We start from the raw sequence: 21233 nt of genomic DNA on the forward strand, positions 1-21233 counted from the left end.
AGTAGGAGTCGGAGTCGGTTCATTTTTTGCCGACTCCGACTCAAAATTGCCTCCGGCTCCACAGCCCTGATATTAATACCCCTGTTTATATTAATGTATTCTACTGTACAGCGCTGCATAAATAAATAGTAGCAATGTATAAATAAAGTTATACATACATACATGTCAGGCGAACAGAGGGGTTTTAGGACAAACATTCGTGACCGTGTACAGCTGCACAGAAATATTCATAAAACACAGGGAAATAATATAGATAAGTTCCTTGCAAAAACAGCTGCTCACTGAAATATTTGAAGTAGATTTAGATGCAGTACAGAGCTTCCTTGTTTACAGATTCACCCATATGTACAGATGAGTTTATTATTTCTGAAGCAAAGTAAACAAATTTATGTAACACGTGCTTACTATCAAGAATAAAACCTACATGTGCAATATGGCAGCAAACAGAGAGCAGCGAACAATTATGTCCCAATGCGGCTTCTAAAGATCCAAAAATGTTGCCGCAGTTTTAGAAATAAAATAAGTTAATAATAAAGAATAAAACAATCTGCTATAACAGTATCAAATGTTGGGTAAAAAAGCTGCATTTGGTGCTTGACATATATAGGATTTGTACATTTGTGGTAGTTATGAGAGATTTGTAAGAATCTAACAGCATTTACACTATTAAGAATCTAAACAGAATCAGGGATGGATTAATTCAAAGCTGAACAAATTTATCTCTTAATGATCAAAATGTATCTAAATGTCAGATCCTGTCAGCAAAAATTAGACATGGCACTAAGGACATGACGAAGCTCTGGGCAGGACAAATCCCAGAAGCCTGTTATATATATATATATATATATATATATATATAGAAACCTCCTTGTAGCTTCCAATTGGGAAAATAATTGGGAAAATATCATCAGATTCATTGGCTCCAATAAACAGGAGGCTAACAGTTAAATTCAACCACAGGTCTGAAGCATTTTCTAATTACCACATAAGGAATATGGGTCTGAAAGGAAAATAAGAAGCTCAAAGTCTGGTGCCTACAGGACATAAGAACACAAGCCCGTTGCCACAAACTCCCCAATATGAGCAGTAACAGTTGCATTTAAAGTGGCTATTCACTATTAACGATGTAACTAAGTAATTAGTATGATGTAAAGTGTGTTCTGATACAATTTGCAGTTGGTCTTTATCTTTTATTTGAAGCTCTCCAGTATGGAATTTCAGCAGATTTTTGGTTGCTTGGGTCCAAATTACCCTAGCATCAAGGCAATAGTTTGAATGAGAGACTGAAAGATGAACAGGAAAGGGTCTGAACAAAACGATAAGTAATTAAAAGTAACAAATATATAATTATAGCCTTACAGAGCAACAGTTTTATGACTGCCAAGGTCAGTGATTCCCATTTGAAAGCTAGAAAGTCAGAAGACAAAAGTAAAAACTATAAGAAATAAAAAAAAAAATTAAGACCAATTAAAAAATTGCCAAGAGGTTGCCATTCTATAACAAACTAAAAGTTAACTTATAGGTGAACTACCCCTTCAAGAAATACTCTAGACTGGTATTAATGCAACATAAAATGCTACCAACCCTATTTACACACATTCATTTAGAGACCAAAATGGCACTTAATATGGCCTTATCCCTTATTCTATATTTGTAAAAATTACTCACACAATTATACACATTCTTGTAAATGGGCTAAAAGTTTTAGCATCCCTCCACATGTATATATCTGCAATCTCCCTACAAAAGAGTGCTGCAATCGCTTTTATGATAGAAGATGTATCTATTACTTACACTGTAGTATTTCTTTATGTAACGTCTTATGTCCAAGAGCAGCTTGTTTTGAACCTGAATAACGTAGTCCAAGGGAGAAGCATCACACTCTGGTTTACTGCAGCGTTTCAAGCCGGGTTCAATCTGCAGCCCCTATAGTTAAACAACAAGCCATGTCAAGCAGAAAGAAAATAGAGGGCAATGTATTTTAGCTATTTCTGAGAGCATATTCTGTAGCTTAAATCATGCAAGAGCGCTGCTTTGTTTCAGTTGGTCATCAATTTATATTTCCTACTCACATGCAAATGTGCTCCCATAGACTCCATTTTATTCATATAATTCAGAATTCTAAAACGGATTTCATTTTTCTCTGTAGTAATAAAACAGTACCTTTTATCTGATCCCAACTAAGATATAAATAATCATTATTGGATGCAAAAGAATCCTATTGGTTTTAATTATTGATTTTTTAGTAGACTTAAGGTATAGAGATCCAAATAACGGAAAGACCCCTTACCCGGAATACCCTTGGTTCCAAGCATTCTAGATAATGGGTCCTATACTTGTACTAGTATTGTGTTACTATTTCACATTTTACAGCATATCTTGTATTTTTCCCATACATGCAATTTTTCCACACTGTTCTGAAACTTAACAAATGCAACACGTCTCATGGTTTATGGCAATATCAACGGGTTTTTATAAAATTGTGGCAGAGAGCTATTAGAAGAAATAAAAGTGATAAATCTCCAAGGCACTGCTCAGTTTCACTGTTAAAGCCTTCAAAGGAGAACTAAACCATAAAAAGAAAAATGGGTTGTGTTATTTTATTTTATATACAGAACTTAGTGCACCAGCTTACATTTTCAGAATCTCTACAACAGTAATCATTCAGGCCTTCAAAGTTCCTGGGGGGAACCTTATGTTGTGACATTTATATTCTATATATGCAGTATATTGTGAGTAGGACCCTAAGCTCAGTAACTGACAGCAGCACAGAGCATGTGCAGGAAATTAGCAGAAAAGACACTGGGGAGCTACTGGGGCATCTTTGGGGCTGTGGTTGCCTTGGGCTTGAACAGTAGTAAATTCTCAAAACATAATGAATAGCATTTCTACCTTACGTCTTAAGGCCCCCATACACAGGCCGATAGAAGCTGCCCATATCGGTCCCTTGGACTGATTCGGCAAAGAGGTAACCAGAGTAACCATTAAAACCGTTAAGAACAATATAACAATGAAACATAGAACATGGCAGAGGGCGCAAAGAGGATTCCGCTTCTGGGGAGGGAAGCCCTGTGTCCCCCAAGCCATTGAGGAGAAAGAGATTTAACGGTGAGTAGCACAAAATCTCCTTTTCTCTCACAATAGCTTGGGGGACACAGGGACAATGGGGACATACCAAAGCGGTCCCCTGAGCATGATAAGTGGTGGGCAAGAAGCGGAGTCGGAGTAAGACTGCCGCTGCTTGCAGCACCTTGCGTCTAAAGCGTGCGTCAGATGCAGAAAAGGTGTCAAATTTGTAGAACTTCACGAAGGAGTGTATGGAGGTCCACGTGGCAGCCTTGCACAGCTGCTCAGCTGAGGCCTGGTTTCTGAACACCCAAGAGGTACTGACAGATCTGAGGAGCGTCTGCCAATGGACCAGCGCAAGGCGGATGGCCCGAAGCTCGAGAATATTGATGGGGAGCAGAGATTCCGAATGGGACCAGGAGCCCTGGGCTATCCATCCCTCCAAGACTGCTCCCCAGCCAGATAGGCTGGCATCGGTCGTGAGAATGCGCCAGGTAGGCTCTGCGAGGGAACGGCCGCGTGTGAGGTTGGTGGTGTTGAGCCACCACCGCAAGGACGCCCTGGTCTTTGTGGAGAGCCGGGTCTGTTGAGAGAGGCTCCTGTTCTTGTGCCATACCGAGAGAATGTTCCACTGTAGGAGTCGGAGGTGGAATTGAGCAAACGGCACAGCCTCGATGGAGGACACCATCGATCCGAGTACCTTCATGCAGAACCGGAGAGATGGTCAAGGTAAGGAAAGAAGCAGCCGGACCAGGGCCTGGATGCGAAGCACCTTCTCTTGGGGAAGGAAGAGTCTCTGAGCTCTGGTATCGAATGTCCGTCCTAGGAAGGTCATCACCTGGTTCGGATGGAGTGAAGATTTGGCAAGGTTTATCTTCCAGCCGAAGTCCTGTAGGATGTTCATGGACAGGCGAAGGTGCTCCTCCGCTGTCTGGAAGGATGGAGCTTTTATCAGCAGGTCGTCCAAGTATAGGGTGATGGTAATCCGCCTGGACCTGATGACTGCTGCCGTAACCGCCATGATCTTCGTGAAGACACGAGGAGCTGAAGAGAGGCCGAACGGCAGAGCTGTGAACTGGAAGTGGAGATTGCAGTAGGCAAAGCGCAAGTATCTCTGATGGTGAGGGGAGATGGGGACATGAAGATAAGCATCCTTCACGTCCAGGGCGGTGAGGAATTCCTGTGGACCCATGGCCGCAATGACCGAACGCAGGGATTCCATCTTGAATTTGGTGTAGCGGACAAATTTGTTTATACCCTTGAGATCGAGAATCGGTCGGAAGGACCCGTCCTTTTTGGGGATGAGGAACAGATTGGAATAATATCCCTGAAACCTCTAGGACTGAGGCACTGGGGAAATTACTGCGGCAGCCTGCAGGTCTTGTATAGCCATCTGAAATGCCTGGAGAAGGCGAGGGTCCCCGGGAGTTATGGACATGAAAAAACGGTGAGGAGGGGGGGCTATGAACTCGAGGTGGTAGCCTCACGTTATAACCTCGCAGACCCAGGAGTCTTGGGCGTGGGTCTGCCACTGAGCATGGAAGAGCTGCAATCTTCCTCCTACTGGAGCCTGCTGCAAGGAGACGGACGGACAGTCATGCAGAAGTGGACTTGTCCGTCTGTTTGTGTGTGGGTTTCCGGGGCTGCCAGGTGGAGTGGAATGCTCCTCCGGGTTTGTTGTTGAATTTGCCGCAGGAGGAAGAGGATTGTGAGGAATCGGAAGGCTTGGAGGATCTGTATCCGGAGCCACGAAAAAATCTCCCCCTGCGAAAGGAAGGCCGGGACTTGTTTTGTGGGAAGAAGGTACTCTTCCCACCTGTGGCTTGGCTTATGATCTTGTCCAATTCTGGACCGAAGAGCAACTTACCCTTAAAGGGAAGGGAAGTTAGGGATTTTTTGGAGGAAAGGTCCGCAGACCAAAGTTTAAGCCAAAGTGATCTACAAGCGGCCACTGTGAGGGCAGAGGCCCTACAGGTTAATTGGGCCGCATCAAGGGTTGCTTCGCAGATGAAGGAATTAGCCTCTCTGATCTGAGACACCATGGAGACCAGTTCCTGTCTAGGAACTCCCGAGAGGATGCTGTCCAGAAGGGTTTGGGACCAGGACTGGATTGCCCTGCTAACCCAATCGGCAGCGAAGGTAGGGCGCAAGGCTGTACCAGAAGCAGAGAAGGCTGAGCGCAAGAACCCCTCCAATTTTTTGTCCATCGCGTCCTTAAAGGAGGACGCATCAGGGACCGGAAGGGCCGTGTTTTTGGAAAGGCGTGACACCGGAGCATCGACGACCGGAGGAGAAGACCATGTGTCCACGGTTTCCTGCGGAAAGGGGTAGAGCCGTTGGAAACGTTTGTTGGCCTGGGATCGCCTCTCGGGGTTATCCCATTCAGATTGCACAATATTATCTAATTGTGCGTGTGAGGGGAAACATACGGATTGTTTATTGTGCCTCTTAAAAAGGAGTTTGGAGGCATCAGCGGGGTTGGAGGAGGGCCCTAGATTGAGAGTTTCTATGACTGAGGCAATAAGGGCCTCAATTTCCTCAGATGATGATTTAGGAAGGTCTTCGCCTAACATATCTGAATCTGCAGAGAGCTCGCCCTCGCTTAGAGATGCATCTGGTTGAACGGGAGAATCTGCCGTGAATGGAGTGTCGCTCTCCTCATCGGATGAAGGAGGTGCATGACGCTTGTGTGAAGTGGATTTAGGAGCGTCCAGCTTGGCCAATAACTTGTTAAGGGATTCTGCGAGTCTGGGAATGCCGCTAGAAAGTTGGAGGGCCCAGTCAGGAGCAAGCTGGTTAGGGGCAGGGGCCTCTGGTGGAGCCTGGTCTGGTGGCTGAGAGGCACCAGAACCCGAGGGCTCAGCAGTGTCTAAGGCCTTGGGCTGAGAAGCTGCTGGGGCAGACTCAGAAGGCCTGCATAACTCACAAATGGGTTCCTTGTGCCCAGAGGGCAAGTGTTTTTTGCATCTGGCACAGGCCAGGAATTTAATATTGGCCGAAGAGGCTGAGCCCCGGGGGAATAGCTGCTGTTTGCTGCCCTCCGCCATATTTGCCCCCAATAGTGCCCCCAAGAGATCGATGAAAGCTAGGGGGGGCTGCGCTGCAGGGTTGTGCCAAGTGGGAGAGAGAGAAAAAATCGGCCTACCTACAGGTAGAGCAATACCCGCTGGCTTGGTCCCTGTAGATTCGCCGCACTTGCGACGCAAGTTCCCCCCAGGAGCTGCGCCACGGAGCTACAGCACAGAATGGCGCGAAGAAAGGCGGCGCTGATGGGCGGGCGGCAATGACAGAGGGCGCGAACCTAAGGAGCAGGAAGTATGGGCCAATGGGAGGGCTGGGTTTCAAGTGCGGAAGTGGGGCCCCCGGCGCTTCGGGTTAGCAGAACCCGGTTGGCCGGTTGAGTGAGAGACTGGAAGTCCCGCCAGCGCCGCTCCGGAGAAGAGGGAGAGGAGGCGCTTACTTACCAATGCAGCCCGGATCAAGGCTGAGCGCTCCCTTGGCTAGCCGTCTATCCCTGAACCAGGGTAGGAATGCTGCTAGGTGGCCCGCGCCGCAGCGACTTATTGGCCCCAAGGGGAATCCAGCGGTGGGGGGAATCTAAAGAGGGACCTACTTCTTAAGGTCTTAGAACAGCCCCCAAGTGTCCAGTCTAATCCTGGACTTTCTGACCTAGGTGCAGGCAGTCTAAGCTTGGTCCTACCTCCTAACACTAGGAGAAAAAACTGAGGCTACAGTTGGCTGTGCTGTGGGGTATAGCTGGAGAGGGAGGAGCACTCTTTTTTTTTCATTACCTTCCTAGTGTCCTGCCTCCTGCAGGTGGAGCTATACCCATTGTCCCTGTGTCCCCCAAGCTATTGTGAGAGAAAGGGGGCTTGGTCAAATAAAATGCACCACAAACAATAAAACAGAACAGATGTTTTGATGTTCAGTAAATGTTATTGTATATAAGGAAATGAGTTTCATAGTGCAGGTACCTTAAACCTTTTCTATCAACTAACGGAAATAGGTGTTTAAGTTTTAATGCGGATTCCCATGCAAACATATCATGAAAAACCTCTGTAATGTGCTGCAGAATAAGTCTACTCTATATAAAGTATGATAACAAATACTATTCATATTCTAGGGGATAACCTCACACCAAAGAAGCAGTTGTAGAAAATAAGAACAAAAAGAACATCGGTATCTATTTGTGGCAGCACTAGGGATAAAGTGGTTAAATAATCTCACCTCAGATCATAAACAAATGTACTAATATTCGCCCCACTTTCTATAATTGTTAATGAACGAACGATGTACCAGATTATTTTTTAATTACTTTTAGGTCAGGTCTTGTAGTTCAGCAAAGCAAAACTTTGCAGCATAAAAAAATCAACATAAAATACTCTTATTGCCCACTTTCCAATCAACCCTGCCTAATCATACTAACCTTTCCACTCCCCTGTTACCATATGGCCTGTCCCCCCCCCGCAGAAAAAAAACCATTAGCAAGAAATTCCAGGTGGAAGAGATTTCAGAGCATGGCATCAGACTCCACAAGAGTTAGACCATCTGCAAATTGTCAAGTCTTTATGCAATTAGCTATCTTATTTACAACTGTAATGAAGCAAAAGTCAAGGATTTAGCATGGAACTGCTGATCTGAGTCTGTATCATCTTCTTATTTGCTACCAATGACAGTTATGTTGATTAAAAAAAAAAGAAAGAAAAACATCTGCTAAGTGTCCAAATTAGCTAAAAATAATTACTTTTAATTTAGATAAAAGGAATGAATGGTCTCCAGTTTTCAAGGTTTTTTGCTATTACATGGGCCGCTACCATGCCAAAACCGAGTGTGTGGCTGACAGTGGGGAGAAGCTTGCAAGCTGCCCAGTTTTGCTTTGTATTCCAAGGTCGATTATGCATTTTTGGCATTACTTCATGGCAGTACAGCACTCCAGGGTCTTTCAAGTTTGAAGTGGAAAGACAGCAGGAGACATAACATAACCAGACAAGTTATTAAAAAGAGGAACAGGGGGATGAGCAATAGATAAGCTGAAACAATTCAAATGTGCTTCTAATTCAAAGCATTACAGATGAGTAGAGTAAGTAGCAAATGACAAGAACAAAATCATTTCACTAAAGCAATATACATTTTATACTTTTTACCTAACACTGTTTCTATGGATGGTAAGTTTATAGAAACCAATAGAAACCACAGCTCTATGAATCAATTGGAGGCACTGTTGCAGCACCAGAGGGGTAGAAGTGGTACAGTTGTTGAAGGCCACGTTGGGTCCTGTTCAAACTGGTTTCTAATGGCACCCATTGAAGTGTAATAAAGGTATATGTGCTTATAAGCTTTAGTTGCAATCATTTGGACAAATTAGCAGCACCTAAAGAAATAATTATGGTATGTGGGTTATTTATTGAAATGTTATGTTATCCAATGTGACAAGAGCCAAATGGGTAAGAAACACAACCCGGCGTAAGCCATGGCACTTCACAATGAAAGTGTTTGATAGGTTTACCTTTTAGTGGTTCCTGTCACAGCTCCGAGCTGGTTCTACCTAGAGTGCCTTAGTAAAGTATGTAAAGAACACATTGGGTCTTACCTCTACTGATTTGGCAAATGGCATGGTACAACAAACAGCAATGTCACTGAATGATCATGAGTCAATCACACTGCAGAATTTCATCAAACTTCCATAAAATGGCAAACTCCTCATTAACCTATCCAACCTATCTTTGTAGCATGCTCTGGAAGAACTCTGTCTCTGATACTTACTTATTTTTTCACATATATTGTAACACCAATATACATATACCAATAATACTTACATAATACTAAAGCTATCTATACATTTGGACAAATCCATAAAGCATATAACCTATTAAACTCTACATCTGAGCAAAGAGGGTTTGAGGGGCCCAATGTATATTGGCATGCTCTGTCAAAACAGGTCAGTTAAGAATGCATTTCTGATGCACACATTTAAAAGCGTCTAAATGCAGACAAAAAACATCAGGATCAGCCTTAATGTTTTCAGCATGCCACAACAAAGCCCCTTAAGCCTTTCTGTGGTCCAAGATTTATAGGACAACAGATTCCACAAAGACTTAGAGGTAGTAAATTTTGACACGGAACAAGTTGACACAACACAAGGTGACATTCTTATTAAGTACATTTTAGTAGATGGATTTGTATTCCTATATTATCTGTAGGGGCATAATCATGGACCCAGATCAGTGCACCAGCAACAACAAAGAGTAGCAAGGGGAGCACTGACAAAGGTTCACTTGCTTTTGGTATAACAGCACATGCACATGCACATGTCAATAGCAGTGCTGATTAAAGCACCATCTATGTTCTTGCCTAAGCAGAGGCAATAGGATCTTATTTAATTGCCTGCCTGCATTGCTCTTGGCATTTACATGAGCTTTAAATTATAATTATGCTTTCAAAACTTAGAAGGCCTACTTAACGAGGCTACAATTTACAGTACAGTCAACTGTGTGTATATATATATATATATATATATATATATATATATATATATATATATATATATATATATATATATATACCTCTTCTGCCTACCCCTAGTCCCCCTCCCTTTCCAATATGCAGCAGGGGAAATGGCTCTGCCCCCCACAACAACATTGCTCATGGGGGATAGGCGCGGGGGCAGGGTGGCCAATGGGGTTGCCTAGGGCGGCCTATCGGCTTGGCCCACCCCTGGCCTGCAGTTCAGAAGTTAATAATGTACATATAATTATACAATGCAGTTAGAAGTTCAGTTAACTAAAAAGAAACTCACAGAGCCATCAAAAACATTGTCATAAATGTTCTCTGTTCCACACTTTGGGCAGAAGAATTTGAATCGTTCACAATCTCTGTATTTTTCCTCATCTGTGAGTTGGGAAGGACCTCCCAACAATGCATCATTTTCCTCATCCTGCTGATGGTGGCGGTGAGCCCGGAACTGGGAGGGGTCAAGTCCTTTATAAAAAAAAATACCTTTAGTATGGATTTCTAAAAATCTATAACATATACCTATTTATTACACATTCCCCTAAACTTTGAGGCACAAGAAAAAGAGTATCGAAAATAGGAGAGAGAAAGATTCCCTTGGCTGAAATTCTTAAGCATATTCCTTTCAAATACCTAATACAGATGGAACACACAGCAAAGAATTACCTAATGTAGAGTTAATTTTAGCATTTGTCTAATGTGTTTATTAAGACTACATTGTATGGATATGAGCAATGGGTTGGTGGTGGGTTCAAATTAAAGGCGCTTTATAAAAATCAGAATTTTTGAAAACTCAAAAATCTCAAATATGTGCTTATTTACTTACTAAGAAACGTGAACCCTCTAAAACTTGTGCGTAAAAACTATTTGAATACAGTGAAATTGTATTCTACCCATCATTTTCAATGAGTCTATCAAATTTCAAATTCATCTCAAACTTAAATTGAAAAATAGCTTTTAGATGCCAAATGTTTATAATTAAGTTTGAGTCTTTCGTACCAATAAATCTTGAAAATTGGAGTTCTGGAAACCCAAATTCATGATTTTTACGACAAAACAACGACAAAAAAAATTAGAATGTTCATAAGTCTAAACCTTGGCTGAGAAAACCTCCAGAACTTTCTTGACTAACAACGTAAAGTCTGGCATTCTGGTGAACTTCTCCATTTATTTTACACAACTTTTTACACCGTTTTTTGGCAAATTTCATTTTACACAGCATAATAAATAGGCCCCTAAGTGTAGAGGCTCTCAAAAGATTTGTAGTTTAAAACTGCCTTACAATTTCTAACTGCTTTATACTCTATTAGAAATTCAATTAAACATTAAATAAACCCAGTAGGATGGTTTTGTCACCAAAATGTGTTCATGAAGTTTAGCTCCCATCAAGTACAAGGTAAAGTTTTTATAATACAGAGAAAAGGGAAATAACTAAAAAAAAAATAAAATAGAATTACATGTTCAAATGGACTGTATGTGAGACATCCTCCTGGTAATGTGGAGCTTTCTGGATATCGAGTTTCTGAATAAGAGATCCAATACTTGAATAGTTAGGCATAAGAGTTTTATTTTACCGTCAGAAAATCTAAATTGTAGCATGTTTAAATGTGTATAAAAAAAATCTTGAAATCCAATGAGCTTCCGTATAGGTATGGGATCCATTATCTGGAAACCTGCAATCTAGAAAGCTCCAAACTCCTGGAAGGCCATCTCCCATAGACTCCATTTTAATCAAATAATTCAATTAAAAAATCCCTTTTCTCTGTAATAAAACAGTACCTTGTACTTTGTCCTAGCTAAGTTATGATTAATCCTTATTGGAGGCAAAGCAGGTCTATTGGGTTATTCAATATATTATTTTTTTAGTAGGTCCAATAAATGTAATAAGTGGGATAGGAACTGGCATAAATCTTTTAACTATACTGATGGCAGAAAAAGTATTGTGTGTTGTTGTGCCTAGATGTCGTAGACTGATAAGTTCTGAATTAAGAATATTCTGGATTTCATAAAACCATTGTAACCGATTTTGATCTTCGCTGTTAAATGAGTTATTCTATGCTCCCAACACCTTAGCCTAGGGAGGCAGGAATCAACAGACAGGTGTAAGGCAGAGCAGGTGACATGACCCTAATGGTTTTTTGTATTGTTTAATCATCTAGGACCAAACACACCATAAATACTAAGGGATGCAGCAATAAAGTTGATTTAATTTTAAAAAATGCAAGCACCCAGGTCTAAACGCATATGAGTTGTTCTTTAGCAGAGAAATATTATAGTATTCTATGTTTAACTGCAAAATTAGGTGAGCTTTCCATTAAACTGAGTAAGCTGATGTAGAATAGGTGTTAATTGAAAGAAAAACTCAACCTAAATGCTAAATATCTGAAGGCGAACACAAATAGTGAACAAATGAATAATGAAATGCTGGTTCTTTTCTTGACACAACCTACACAAGTAGATTTTAGAGTATTTCCCTCATTTAATCTGTCACTGAATAGCAGTTAGAAATGAAGAGGGGGGAATAGGTTTTCTAGAATATGCTTCTACTTCTCACAGCTCAAATGTGTTTTATTGTTATTTCAAGAGCTGCATTTAACCCTTCTGCTTTGCAAGGCACAAAACTATTTATACTAGTGATTATAAAAAGAATTACTTTTAATCTAATATGCATATATTCAAGGTGTTAAAGATATAACGTCATGTCCTAGCAAACTTAAAATCAGCATTCAGTGGTTGAGGCAATGGCCAAGTTCATTTATGTCATTTATGAGGTTTTTTAGGTTAATTAGGTAATTTCACATAACATATTTCAAAGCTTTTTTACCCCCCACCCAAATCCAGAGCAGGTAGCAGCAGAGCAAAGACCTAATATACCAAAATATTTAGCAGTTCATTGGCTCAAGATGAGGGCAAGCAGGATGCATTCACCTGTTGTAGAGCTGTTTGCTAAACAAAACTTTAACACAGCTGTCATAAGGGAAGGTGGGGGGACAAGCATCTACATCTATTTCTTTGAAGACTGTTTCAATAGAAGCTGAAGACCCTGAAAAACTGTCCAAGGAGCAACTTCATTTCTGCAGCTAGCCTCATTATCACTTCATGACACTGACAAAGCCAATTGAGCCTGTAAATTATTTCAGATTTACTCTACAGATCATGGCAGCTTCTATCAATTAGCCCTGCAGATAGCAGATAACCTTTTACAGTATGGGCCACCCTTGGAGAGGGAAATTGAATTTTTTTTTTTTTTTTAAGAATAGAGGCACAAGTTTCTATGTGTCTGATGCAAAAAAAAAATAAAAAGCAGAAGACAAAGAAAACCATGGCTTGTAAATGAAAGTATAAATCAGCAATGCTGTACATTGAGAAAGTAAAAATTTTTTCAAAATTATATTCAAAAACAGAACTGAAAATGTAATAGGTAAAAGTTAAAATGTCCCTTAGAAATAAAAAAAAAAAAAAAAAAGTATCAGATATATACATCTAATGAATATTAGTTTCACAATATTTATCTGAAAGGAGTTTATTTATTCTAATATGGTATCTATCGCTGCCATCTAGAGGGAAATATCTTAATTCTCTTTAACCTCTTCCTCTACATAAAAGCACATGCTGCACGTTCAGGTTACTATGCACTATATAAAGGTAAGGAAAAAGCAATTAAAAAAAATGTGCTATTGAGAACAGACTTTAATGTGGCCATAACTTCACTAGTATGGTTAAGCGGTCTAACTAATTTTTAATACCCAAACATGAGAATGTATGGCCACCTCAGGGGTCTATCTGAGCTAAAAACTGAATCTGTGCCTTTACACGTAGATGGTGCATCAAATTTAACAGCCCAACCCTGGTCTGATATCAATCTGGCAAGTTAGAAAATCTCATAGCAGTCGTGTCGTAATCAACAAAACAGCAAGTAAAATCAAATCCTCAACTAAGTAGGGGTCAATATCTATATCTAATTGTCTACCAGTCTATCTGACCAAACAGATTTTGACATTTCACAGGGTATATTTCATGGGCTATCTTCTTAGCCAGAAAAAGATCAAAGTTTGTTTCCATCCCAAAAAAATGGGGGTGATATAGGATTGCACTATTTCAGTAGAACTACTCAGCAGTGCACTGTAGCAAAGGACAAACACACATGTATCTAGAGGTTTTAAAGGTGCTTGGTTATGGTCCACTAGCCAAGAAATGCTGGCCACAGGTCTACCTACCTATCTGATCAAAGACATTGCTGCATTCTACTGTATCAGAACCGCTCAGCAGCATATTTTGCCCAAAACATATACCACAGCTTTAGTGTGTGTATAAAATACTACTACTAGAACCCAGCCATAGTATAAATAGAACTATATTTTGCTCAACAGTATAACTCAGCCTAATACAGTTAAAGTAACAATCTTTGCAGGCTGTGCCAAATCAAAAGACATACTCATACTGTGGATTTCCAGTGGTTCCTACAACAAAGCATTTTTCAGCTCAAACTATTTCCAGTGCCTTTGTGATGTCCATTTACCAAGTTCAAGTGCAGCCTCTTAAGGGTAGTGGCATTAGCTCAGAGACTCCTTGCTTTCCCAGCAGTCTTCTTTGTGTGGTATATTCAAGAGTGCAATAATTTGTATACATTTGCCTCTGAAGTAAAAACTAAAAATATAATTCTGCTTCTCTGGGGGAGAAAATGTTGTGCAGTCAGCGTTCAGGGGAAAACAGCGGTTGCCTCACCTAATTTCTGCTTAAGGGGGCTCCACTGGCTACAGAATCATGGTGTGTTCTTTACTTTGTCACAGCTTTCACGCATTGGGTATTACTGTAATTTGTAATAGATTTAATTTACCTAAATTTTTGATTAGATGGTGAGGACCGGATGCCCTGGTATTTTAAACTATAGATTTCAAATAAAATCTCATACATATATGTCCTTTGATCTGGGAAAATACCAAAAAACCTAGCAAAAGTCCAAAGTAGTGAGAAGTCCTAGAAAGTATGATACTTGCATGCAATCTATTTATTGCATATTTTAAAGGGGAACTCCACCCAAATACAACTTAAGCATTTTAAAGTAAAACATATCTTCAAGCAACTTTGCAATATACATCAATTTAAAAAGACATGAAGCCTTTTCAAGATTTTTAATGTAATAATAAGGTTTGGAACATTTACCTAAGCCCGGCCTCCTGTTCTTCTGCTGATCTAGCTGGCTACTTTGAGACTCTATATATATATATATATACTATAGTCCACTGTCCTTAGCCTGCCTTTAGCCTTCATCTAGCCTGCATCTTACAAATCCCACTATCACCTGCACATGTCATGTCAAAAGGGAAATTACAGTGAAATACATTGTGGGTTATGTAGTTCCTGCATGATGTCTGTTACAATCTTTAACATCAATGTTTTAGGCCCTCCTCCCCTGCCAGGATTTTAAATGATGCAGAAAAAGAATAACTGTTTTGCAGCTAGATTTCAGCATATAAAAATGTATTTATTCATACTTTTTGAAAGAACAGATTATAGTGTAATATGTACATTAGAGGTTTCTGGGTTGTGTGGGGCTTTTTAACAAATATTGGTTCAGAAGCCAGCCTTCCCCTTTAAATGAAGATTTGAAATCATGGGGAGGCATTTGCATACTGATACACCTCAAGGAGAGGCATCTATATACTTACCTAACCACATTGCAATGAGTGCAGAATCAATTCCATCAATGGGCTCACAGATCCGAGCCACTACTGGGTGGACTTGCTGTGACAGGTAGTATTGTGTGTCAATGGAAAGGTTCTCTTGTTTTTGCAGCTGCTCTGGAGCATATGCTCTCTGGCTGGCACTAAGATTTGATCCGTCCTACATGAAAGGGGAATAAACATACACAGTCTATTTTAGAAAACTTGGAACTGCAGATTTCCGCTTCATATCACTTGCTGGGTCATAAACAGGTGCTAAAAAGCCATATATAATACACATTTAGCATTCATTCTATGACCGTTTTTGCAAACAAGACAAACAAACATTAGAAACGAAAAGATTATATCGTTAGAAAAACAGACTACAAATAACCAATTTAATGTATAATGGAAAAGGTGGATAAATCTGGCATTATTTGGCTCAAAACTTTAAAAGATGTGGAAAAGGTAAACTATGCATCTTCTACCATTTACAATAGGGTAGAAGACAGTATCTACTGCAGGGTAAAAAAAAAAATGTGCACTATTTGTTATGGTACAAAACAAAATATTAAAAAGTGCTGCAGAAACCAACATATAAAAACAATTAAAAAGGCACCTTTACATTGGTACAACAACATATTAACACCCTGGTTCTACATAATAGAGCAAGCATGCATTGGGGTTTTTTTTTTTTTGTTTTTTTTAAATCTTTTGCAAACTTCCTCAATGTGCCAACTCATGAGGGCATTTTAATGTTATTCTCACCATGTTCTTGGAATAACACACCGCCATCTACTTTCTTTCTTCAGCAAACCCTTATGGCTGGTCTGGGCTGTGTGCACGTACAGCAGAGTGAAAACAGAATTTAGAGAGAAAAGTGGCCACCCTGGGCTTGTGCGCCTGTGCAGTAACGATTCAAAAACCCCACAAAAACCCTGCACACCAGAAAAAACTTCCCCAGGGAGGTATTTATAATTAAAAAAACATTTTATTCATTTAAACATGATACAGAAAAAAGTATCAAACTTTAAACATTGTATATCCATCAAAAAGCAAATAAATACATACCCCCAGTGTAATAACTGAAAAACAAGATATGAAGGCAGATACTCTGGATGAGAGAATACCCCAACGTTTCGGCTCAAACGCCTTTTGACAACCTCCCTGGGGAAGTTTTTTCTGGTGTGCAGGGTTTTTGTGGATGTATATAGTCCTCTTATGGGGGGGATTATTAAAACCCTAGCACCTGGATACTTTATACTTTATTGTTTTTTTGTATATATAATTTTTTTTGTCAAGGATATTCTAGCCAGGAGTGCCCTCCATTTCTCTAAACAGTAACGATTCCAAGACAGGAAAAGAAGATGGCGGCAAGCTGCTTACTAGAATACCACCCTGGGCTCTACTATTTTTCTCTAAGTGCTGAACAATTTGGAACCCCTCAAGTGATTAACCCTTTTTCTTGTTATTTAGATTTCTGGTTAGAAATTGTGCAAATGTAAATTATCAAATAAATACTTTAGCAGGAAAAAAAAAATCTATAATTTTACTTATAATGAATGTCTGATTACCTGGCAAATGACATAGGATATTGTATCACCAGCTTTCACCTTTCTTCCACCTTGGGAATTTATCCACATGGCAACATGTACGTGAGGTAAGCTTTTTTTATCAGGGTAATCCTGAGGATCCTTTGTCAATGCCTGGAAAATCAAGTAACAAACAAACATTAATAATAATAAGTTCTTTTGTCACCTGAAATCTAAATACCGTAACAACATTAAATAGAGACATAAAAGAAAAATACATCTAAATATGCCCAAGTCCCCAATGTTGATGCCAAGCAGCTCTTAAATTCATTTGTTATCTGCATTGTCTTTAATGTATACAGCCAAAAAGAAAAAAAAAAAACATACTTAACATGCAAGTAGACAACTTTGGTTTAGTGCACTTAGAATGTCAGTCCTATGGGCAAATTTAATAAAATTCGTATTTGTGCAATTGTCATTTTTTTTTTTACACCACGACTAAACTCTATTTATAAAGGCACAAATGCATGCTCATTTATTAAAAAATCCAAATATAAAAAGTGCCAAGGAATAAAAACACAGAATATGAAGAATATGAAAACCTCAAAATCCTAATTTTCGTAAAAATGTGATTCTAAATGAAAAAATCCTGAAAACCTCTACTAAAATAAAGATTTTATAATTTGATATGGACAGCTCGCATACCTCTACATGACCTAGCCAGCTTTTTAGATGGGAAGGTTTTGCATTAGAGTTTTTCATGGTATCTTACTTGATAAATAATGAAAAATGTGTGTTTTAGAGTAATTACCTAAATAAATGATTTTAAGTGCTAAAAAATATGAATGTTAATAAATCTGCTCCTAAAACATCACCCATCAAGCATCTACTGTCTGGTTACTCCCTGGTCACATCATGCACATATTGGGGTCGATCAAATGCATTTCTCAATATAAAGCAGCAAATGGATGAAAAAGATAAACCAGATTTTTCGTTATACAGAGATGCCCCTATGCCGTTGGTGAAGTGTCATATGCCATCCTCAAGATGAAGGATCCCAGATGCCCATACTGATTGGTACCTTGAACCTAAAACAGAAATATAGGAAAGAGTGCATTTGGAACTTACAGACTTAGAGACAACTCAGTTTACCTTGTTTATTTCATACTGGCTAATGGGCACAGTTCCATTTGTTACATTCTCCCCAATTTCAGTTAATTTCTTCTGAATGTTCTCAACAATATTGTCACGTGGCTGATCAGACAGAATCTGACTGATAACATAACTGAAATACAGAGAAAAGCATGTTAAAGATTAAATACATGCATCCTAAGTTGTAGCTGGAGTAACAGTTACAGCACATGTAAATTTTCATGACTAACAAAGGTACCATGAACAGGGCAGCCTTATACTTTGACATTTATATTCTATGCAAACGCTATATTGTGCGTCACTCCCTAAGCTCAGTAACTGAAAGCAGCACAGAGCAAGTGCAGTGAATTGGAAAAAAGGAAAATAGGAAGCTACTGGGGGCATCTATGGAGGAACAGATCCTCACTGCAAAAGGGTTGTGTTGTACAACATTTCTGATCTACTTTTTTTCCTTTTCAGTTAACTTTTAGTATACTATAGGATGGCCAAATCTTAGTAGCTTTTCAACTGGTCTTCATTTTTTAATTTTTTTTATTATAGTTTTTGATTTGTTTCATCTTCTGGCTTTTTTGGCTTTCAAAAGGGATCACTGGCCGAGAAGCCAAAAAACTATTACTCTGCAAGTCTATAATTTTATTGTTATGGTTACTATTACTTGGCTATACAGGCCCTCTCCTATTCATATACCAGTTTCTCATTCAATCCACTGCCTGGTTGCTAGGGTAATTTGGACCCTAGCAACCAGACAGCTGTTGAAATTCCAAACTGGAAATTCCAAACTGCTGAACAAAAAGCTAATATAATGAAAAAAATAAGACCAATTTTAAATTGTTTCAGAATAGCACTCTACAAAACACTAAAATTTAATTTAAAGGTGAACAACCCCTTCAGGAGACTCACTAAAGATGCAGTTAGCAGAGAAAAGGTCTAATATACTAAAACTTACTTTCCAGCTTCTTTAGCAAGTTCACACCAGTCTCTTCTGACAATATCCAAACCTTTAAGCTCCTGCTTAGTAACATACTTTCCATCACCTGTAGGCTCCACAGTCAGAGCGGCATACTTCTTTTTCTTAAGTAGCAAGAGTGATTTAAAGATACCATCAATGTCAATCTCTAAAAGTTTGTATGATTTGTTTACCTCACTTTTCACCTGCAAAAGAAAATAAAACGTTTTTATATTTGCTTTACGTGATGAATCACAGAGCATTTTGACTGCAGCAATTTTCTCGGGGATAATAAAAGAAAAAAAAAAAACAATATTATTTCCTAGTAGAAGCCTCCCAAAATGCTCTGTGGGAACCAGCCAGTGCATGAGAGTTTCATTAGTCTCAAGAAAAATATTTAAGCATGTGCTTTCCAGCATGGTTAGGCCATGTCTAGTTTTATAAAGCATCCAACTGGAGCATTAAGCATATTTTATATTAACTCAGGAGTGTATGTGTCTGTGTAGAACGTGATGATAGTGCCCATACAAATACAAATTTCAGGCAACAGTTTTGATCAGTTTGTCAGCAACAAAAATGTCCATAGCACAAAGACCCTGATTACGATTGCCCATCTAGCATACACATACTGAAAATCAGTACATATATAACCAGCTCAACTTATAAAGCCTAAGTATATAATTAACCACCGGGACTCTAACCCCACTAGCACTCCTAATTGAGAACCAAGGTGGTCCAGCATACTCCCTTACTGGTTTCAAACTCAGCTTAGCCTTCTATTCCAGGGTTGCCACCACATGTACTTTCCCTTACAGATCGAAGAACAACCTTTATATTCTACTGGTGGTAACCTGAAATTCCTTCTACAGTAGTATTTTCTCCAAGTACTCGGTAAGGTTATTTTACAAACACACCACCCAAAAAGTATCCTAACCAGCATGTAAGCCTTTCCTCTACACAGAGGCAACCTTTTTCACTAAGGGCGCCTCTCATCTACCTACATGAAAGGCCTGAGGGCCTGTGACTAGGGTGGCAGCTTTAGAGGGGTAGCCCAAGGGTGCATATAAACAGCAAAAAAAAAAAAAATCCAACTCCCCCTAGCCCACTACAGATGGTACAGGTATAGGATGCCTTATCCGGAAACCCATTATCCAGAAAGCTCCGAATTACGGAAGGCCTGTCTCCCCATAGACTCAACTGTAATCAAATAATTCAGAATTTTAAAACCGATTTCCCTTTTCTCTGTAATAATAAAACAGTACCTTGCAACTGATCCCAACTAAGATATAATTAATTCTTATTGGATGCAAAACAGTAATATTGGGTTTAATCAATGTTTTATTAATTTTTTAGTAGACTTAAAATATGGAGATCCAAATTTCGGAAAGACCCCTTATCCGGAATACCCTTGGTACCAAGCATTCTGGATAACAGGTCCTATACCTGTACATAGTTGTTTGGCTATTCTCATCTAAAGTTCTGCATTACCCAATACTAAACTTTTACAGTCCCTTTAATGTATACATACCCGGTTTCCAAGCTTGAAGACTTCTTCTAAATTATTACAATTGGTGTTTATCATGATAGAATCCGTGTCTCCATATATGACTTCCAGATTCATCTAGTAAAACAAGAAAAAATTGTTTTAAATCACTGAATGATTAAAAACTATTGGGTGCCCCATTTTCCATCCCCCGTTATTCAGATTTGTAGCGGATAACTTATATGTTCAGTACTGCCATTTTACACTAATTTATGGTTTCACAGAATCAAAATAACTAACAAACATTTTGCAGATGCAACAATTTTTTTTATATACTTAAGCAAAGTCCAATAAGTCATGGGCTAAAATTGTGACCACTTGCACCCAAGGGTATTCATAATTATAATGTATTATACAATTATAAGTAACTGTTCCCCCTAGCAACCCTACTGCCATTTTTGCCCATTAATGAAAGTTTGGCCTCTGCTGGCATGTAGCCAAACACTGTATTATCCACACAATTTGCCCAAATTCTAAAACAACTTTAAAAGGAGAAGGAAAGGTAAAATAAAACCACTGGGGGGGTGCCAAATGTTAGGTACCCCCCAGTGATTGTAATCACTTACCTTTTACCCCCGGTTGGTGCTCCCGTTAGGAGAAAACCACACTAGCCCAGGGTATCAGCAGCGAGTGTTTCCTCTTCCTTCTGAATCCCGGGGCGGCGCATGTGCAGAAGGGTGAAAATGCAGACTTTCTTGTTAAAGTTCAGCTTTTCACTCTACTGCGCGCATGCAGTGAAGAAAGAAAACCTCCCCTGGGCTGGTGTAGTTTTCTGTTAACAGGAGCGCCGACCCAGGGTAAAAGGTAAGTGATTACAATCA

The 21233-nt window shown here is 39.5% G+C and overlaps 1 protein-coding gene across 4 annotated transcripts in view; it reads right to left on the reverse strand.

Annotated features, from left to right (window-relative positions):
* pola1 (polymerase (DNA directed), alpha 1, catalytic subunit) overlaps nucleotides 1–21233 on the reverse strand; it is a 151903-nt gene that overhangs the window by 74432 nt on the left and 56238 nt on the right. For all 4 annotated transcript variants that reach the window (XM_012957632.3, XM_031896704.1, XM_031896703.1 and 1 more), the window contains exons 28-34: nucleotides 20398–20490; nucleotides 18870–19075; nucleotides 17924–18056; nucleotides 16814–16945; nucleotides 15246–15420; nucleotides 9863–10044; nucleotides 1795–1926 (exon numbers count right to left, since the gene is read on the reverse strand). In XM_012957632.3, the coding sequence (XP_012813086.2) occupies nucleotides 1795–1926; nucleotides 9863–10044; nucleotides 15246–15420; nucleotides 16814–16945; nucleotides 17924–18056; nucleotides 18870–19075; nucleotides 20398–20490 (1053 nt within the window). The remainder of the gene's footprint in view (nucleotides 1–1794; nucleotides 1927–9862; nucleotides 10045–15245; nucleotides 15421–16813; nucleotides 16946–17923; nucleotides 18057–18869; nucleotides 19076–20397; nucleotides 20491–21233) is intronic.

The sequence above is a fragment of the Xenopus tropicalis genome, chromosome 2 (genome assembly GCF_000004195.4).
Source record: "Xenopus tropicalis strain Nigerian chromosome 2, UCB_Xtro_10.0, whole genome shotgun sequence".
Classification (NCBI taxonomy): Eukaryota; Metazoa; Chordata; class Amphibia; order Anura; family Pipidae; genus Xenopus; species Xenopus tropicalis.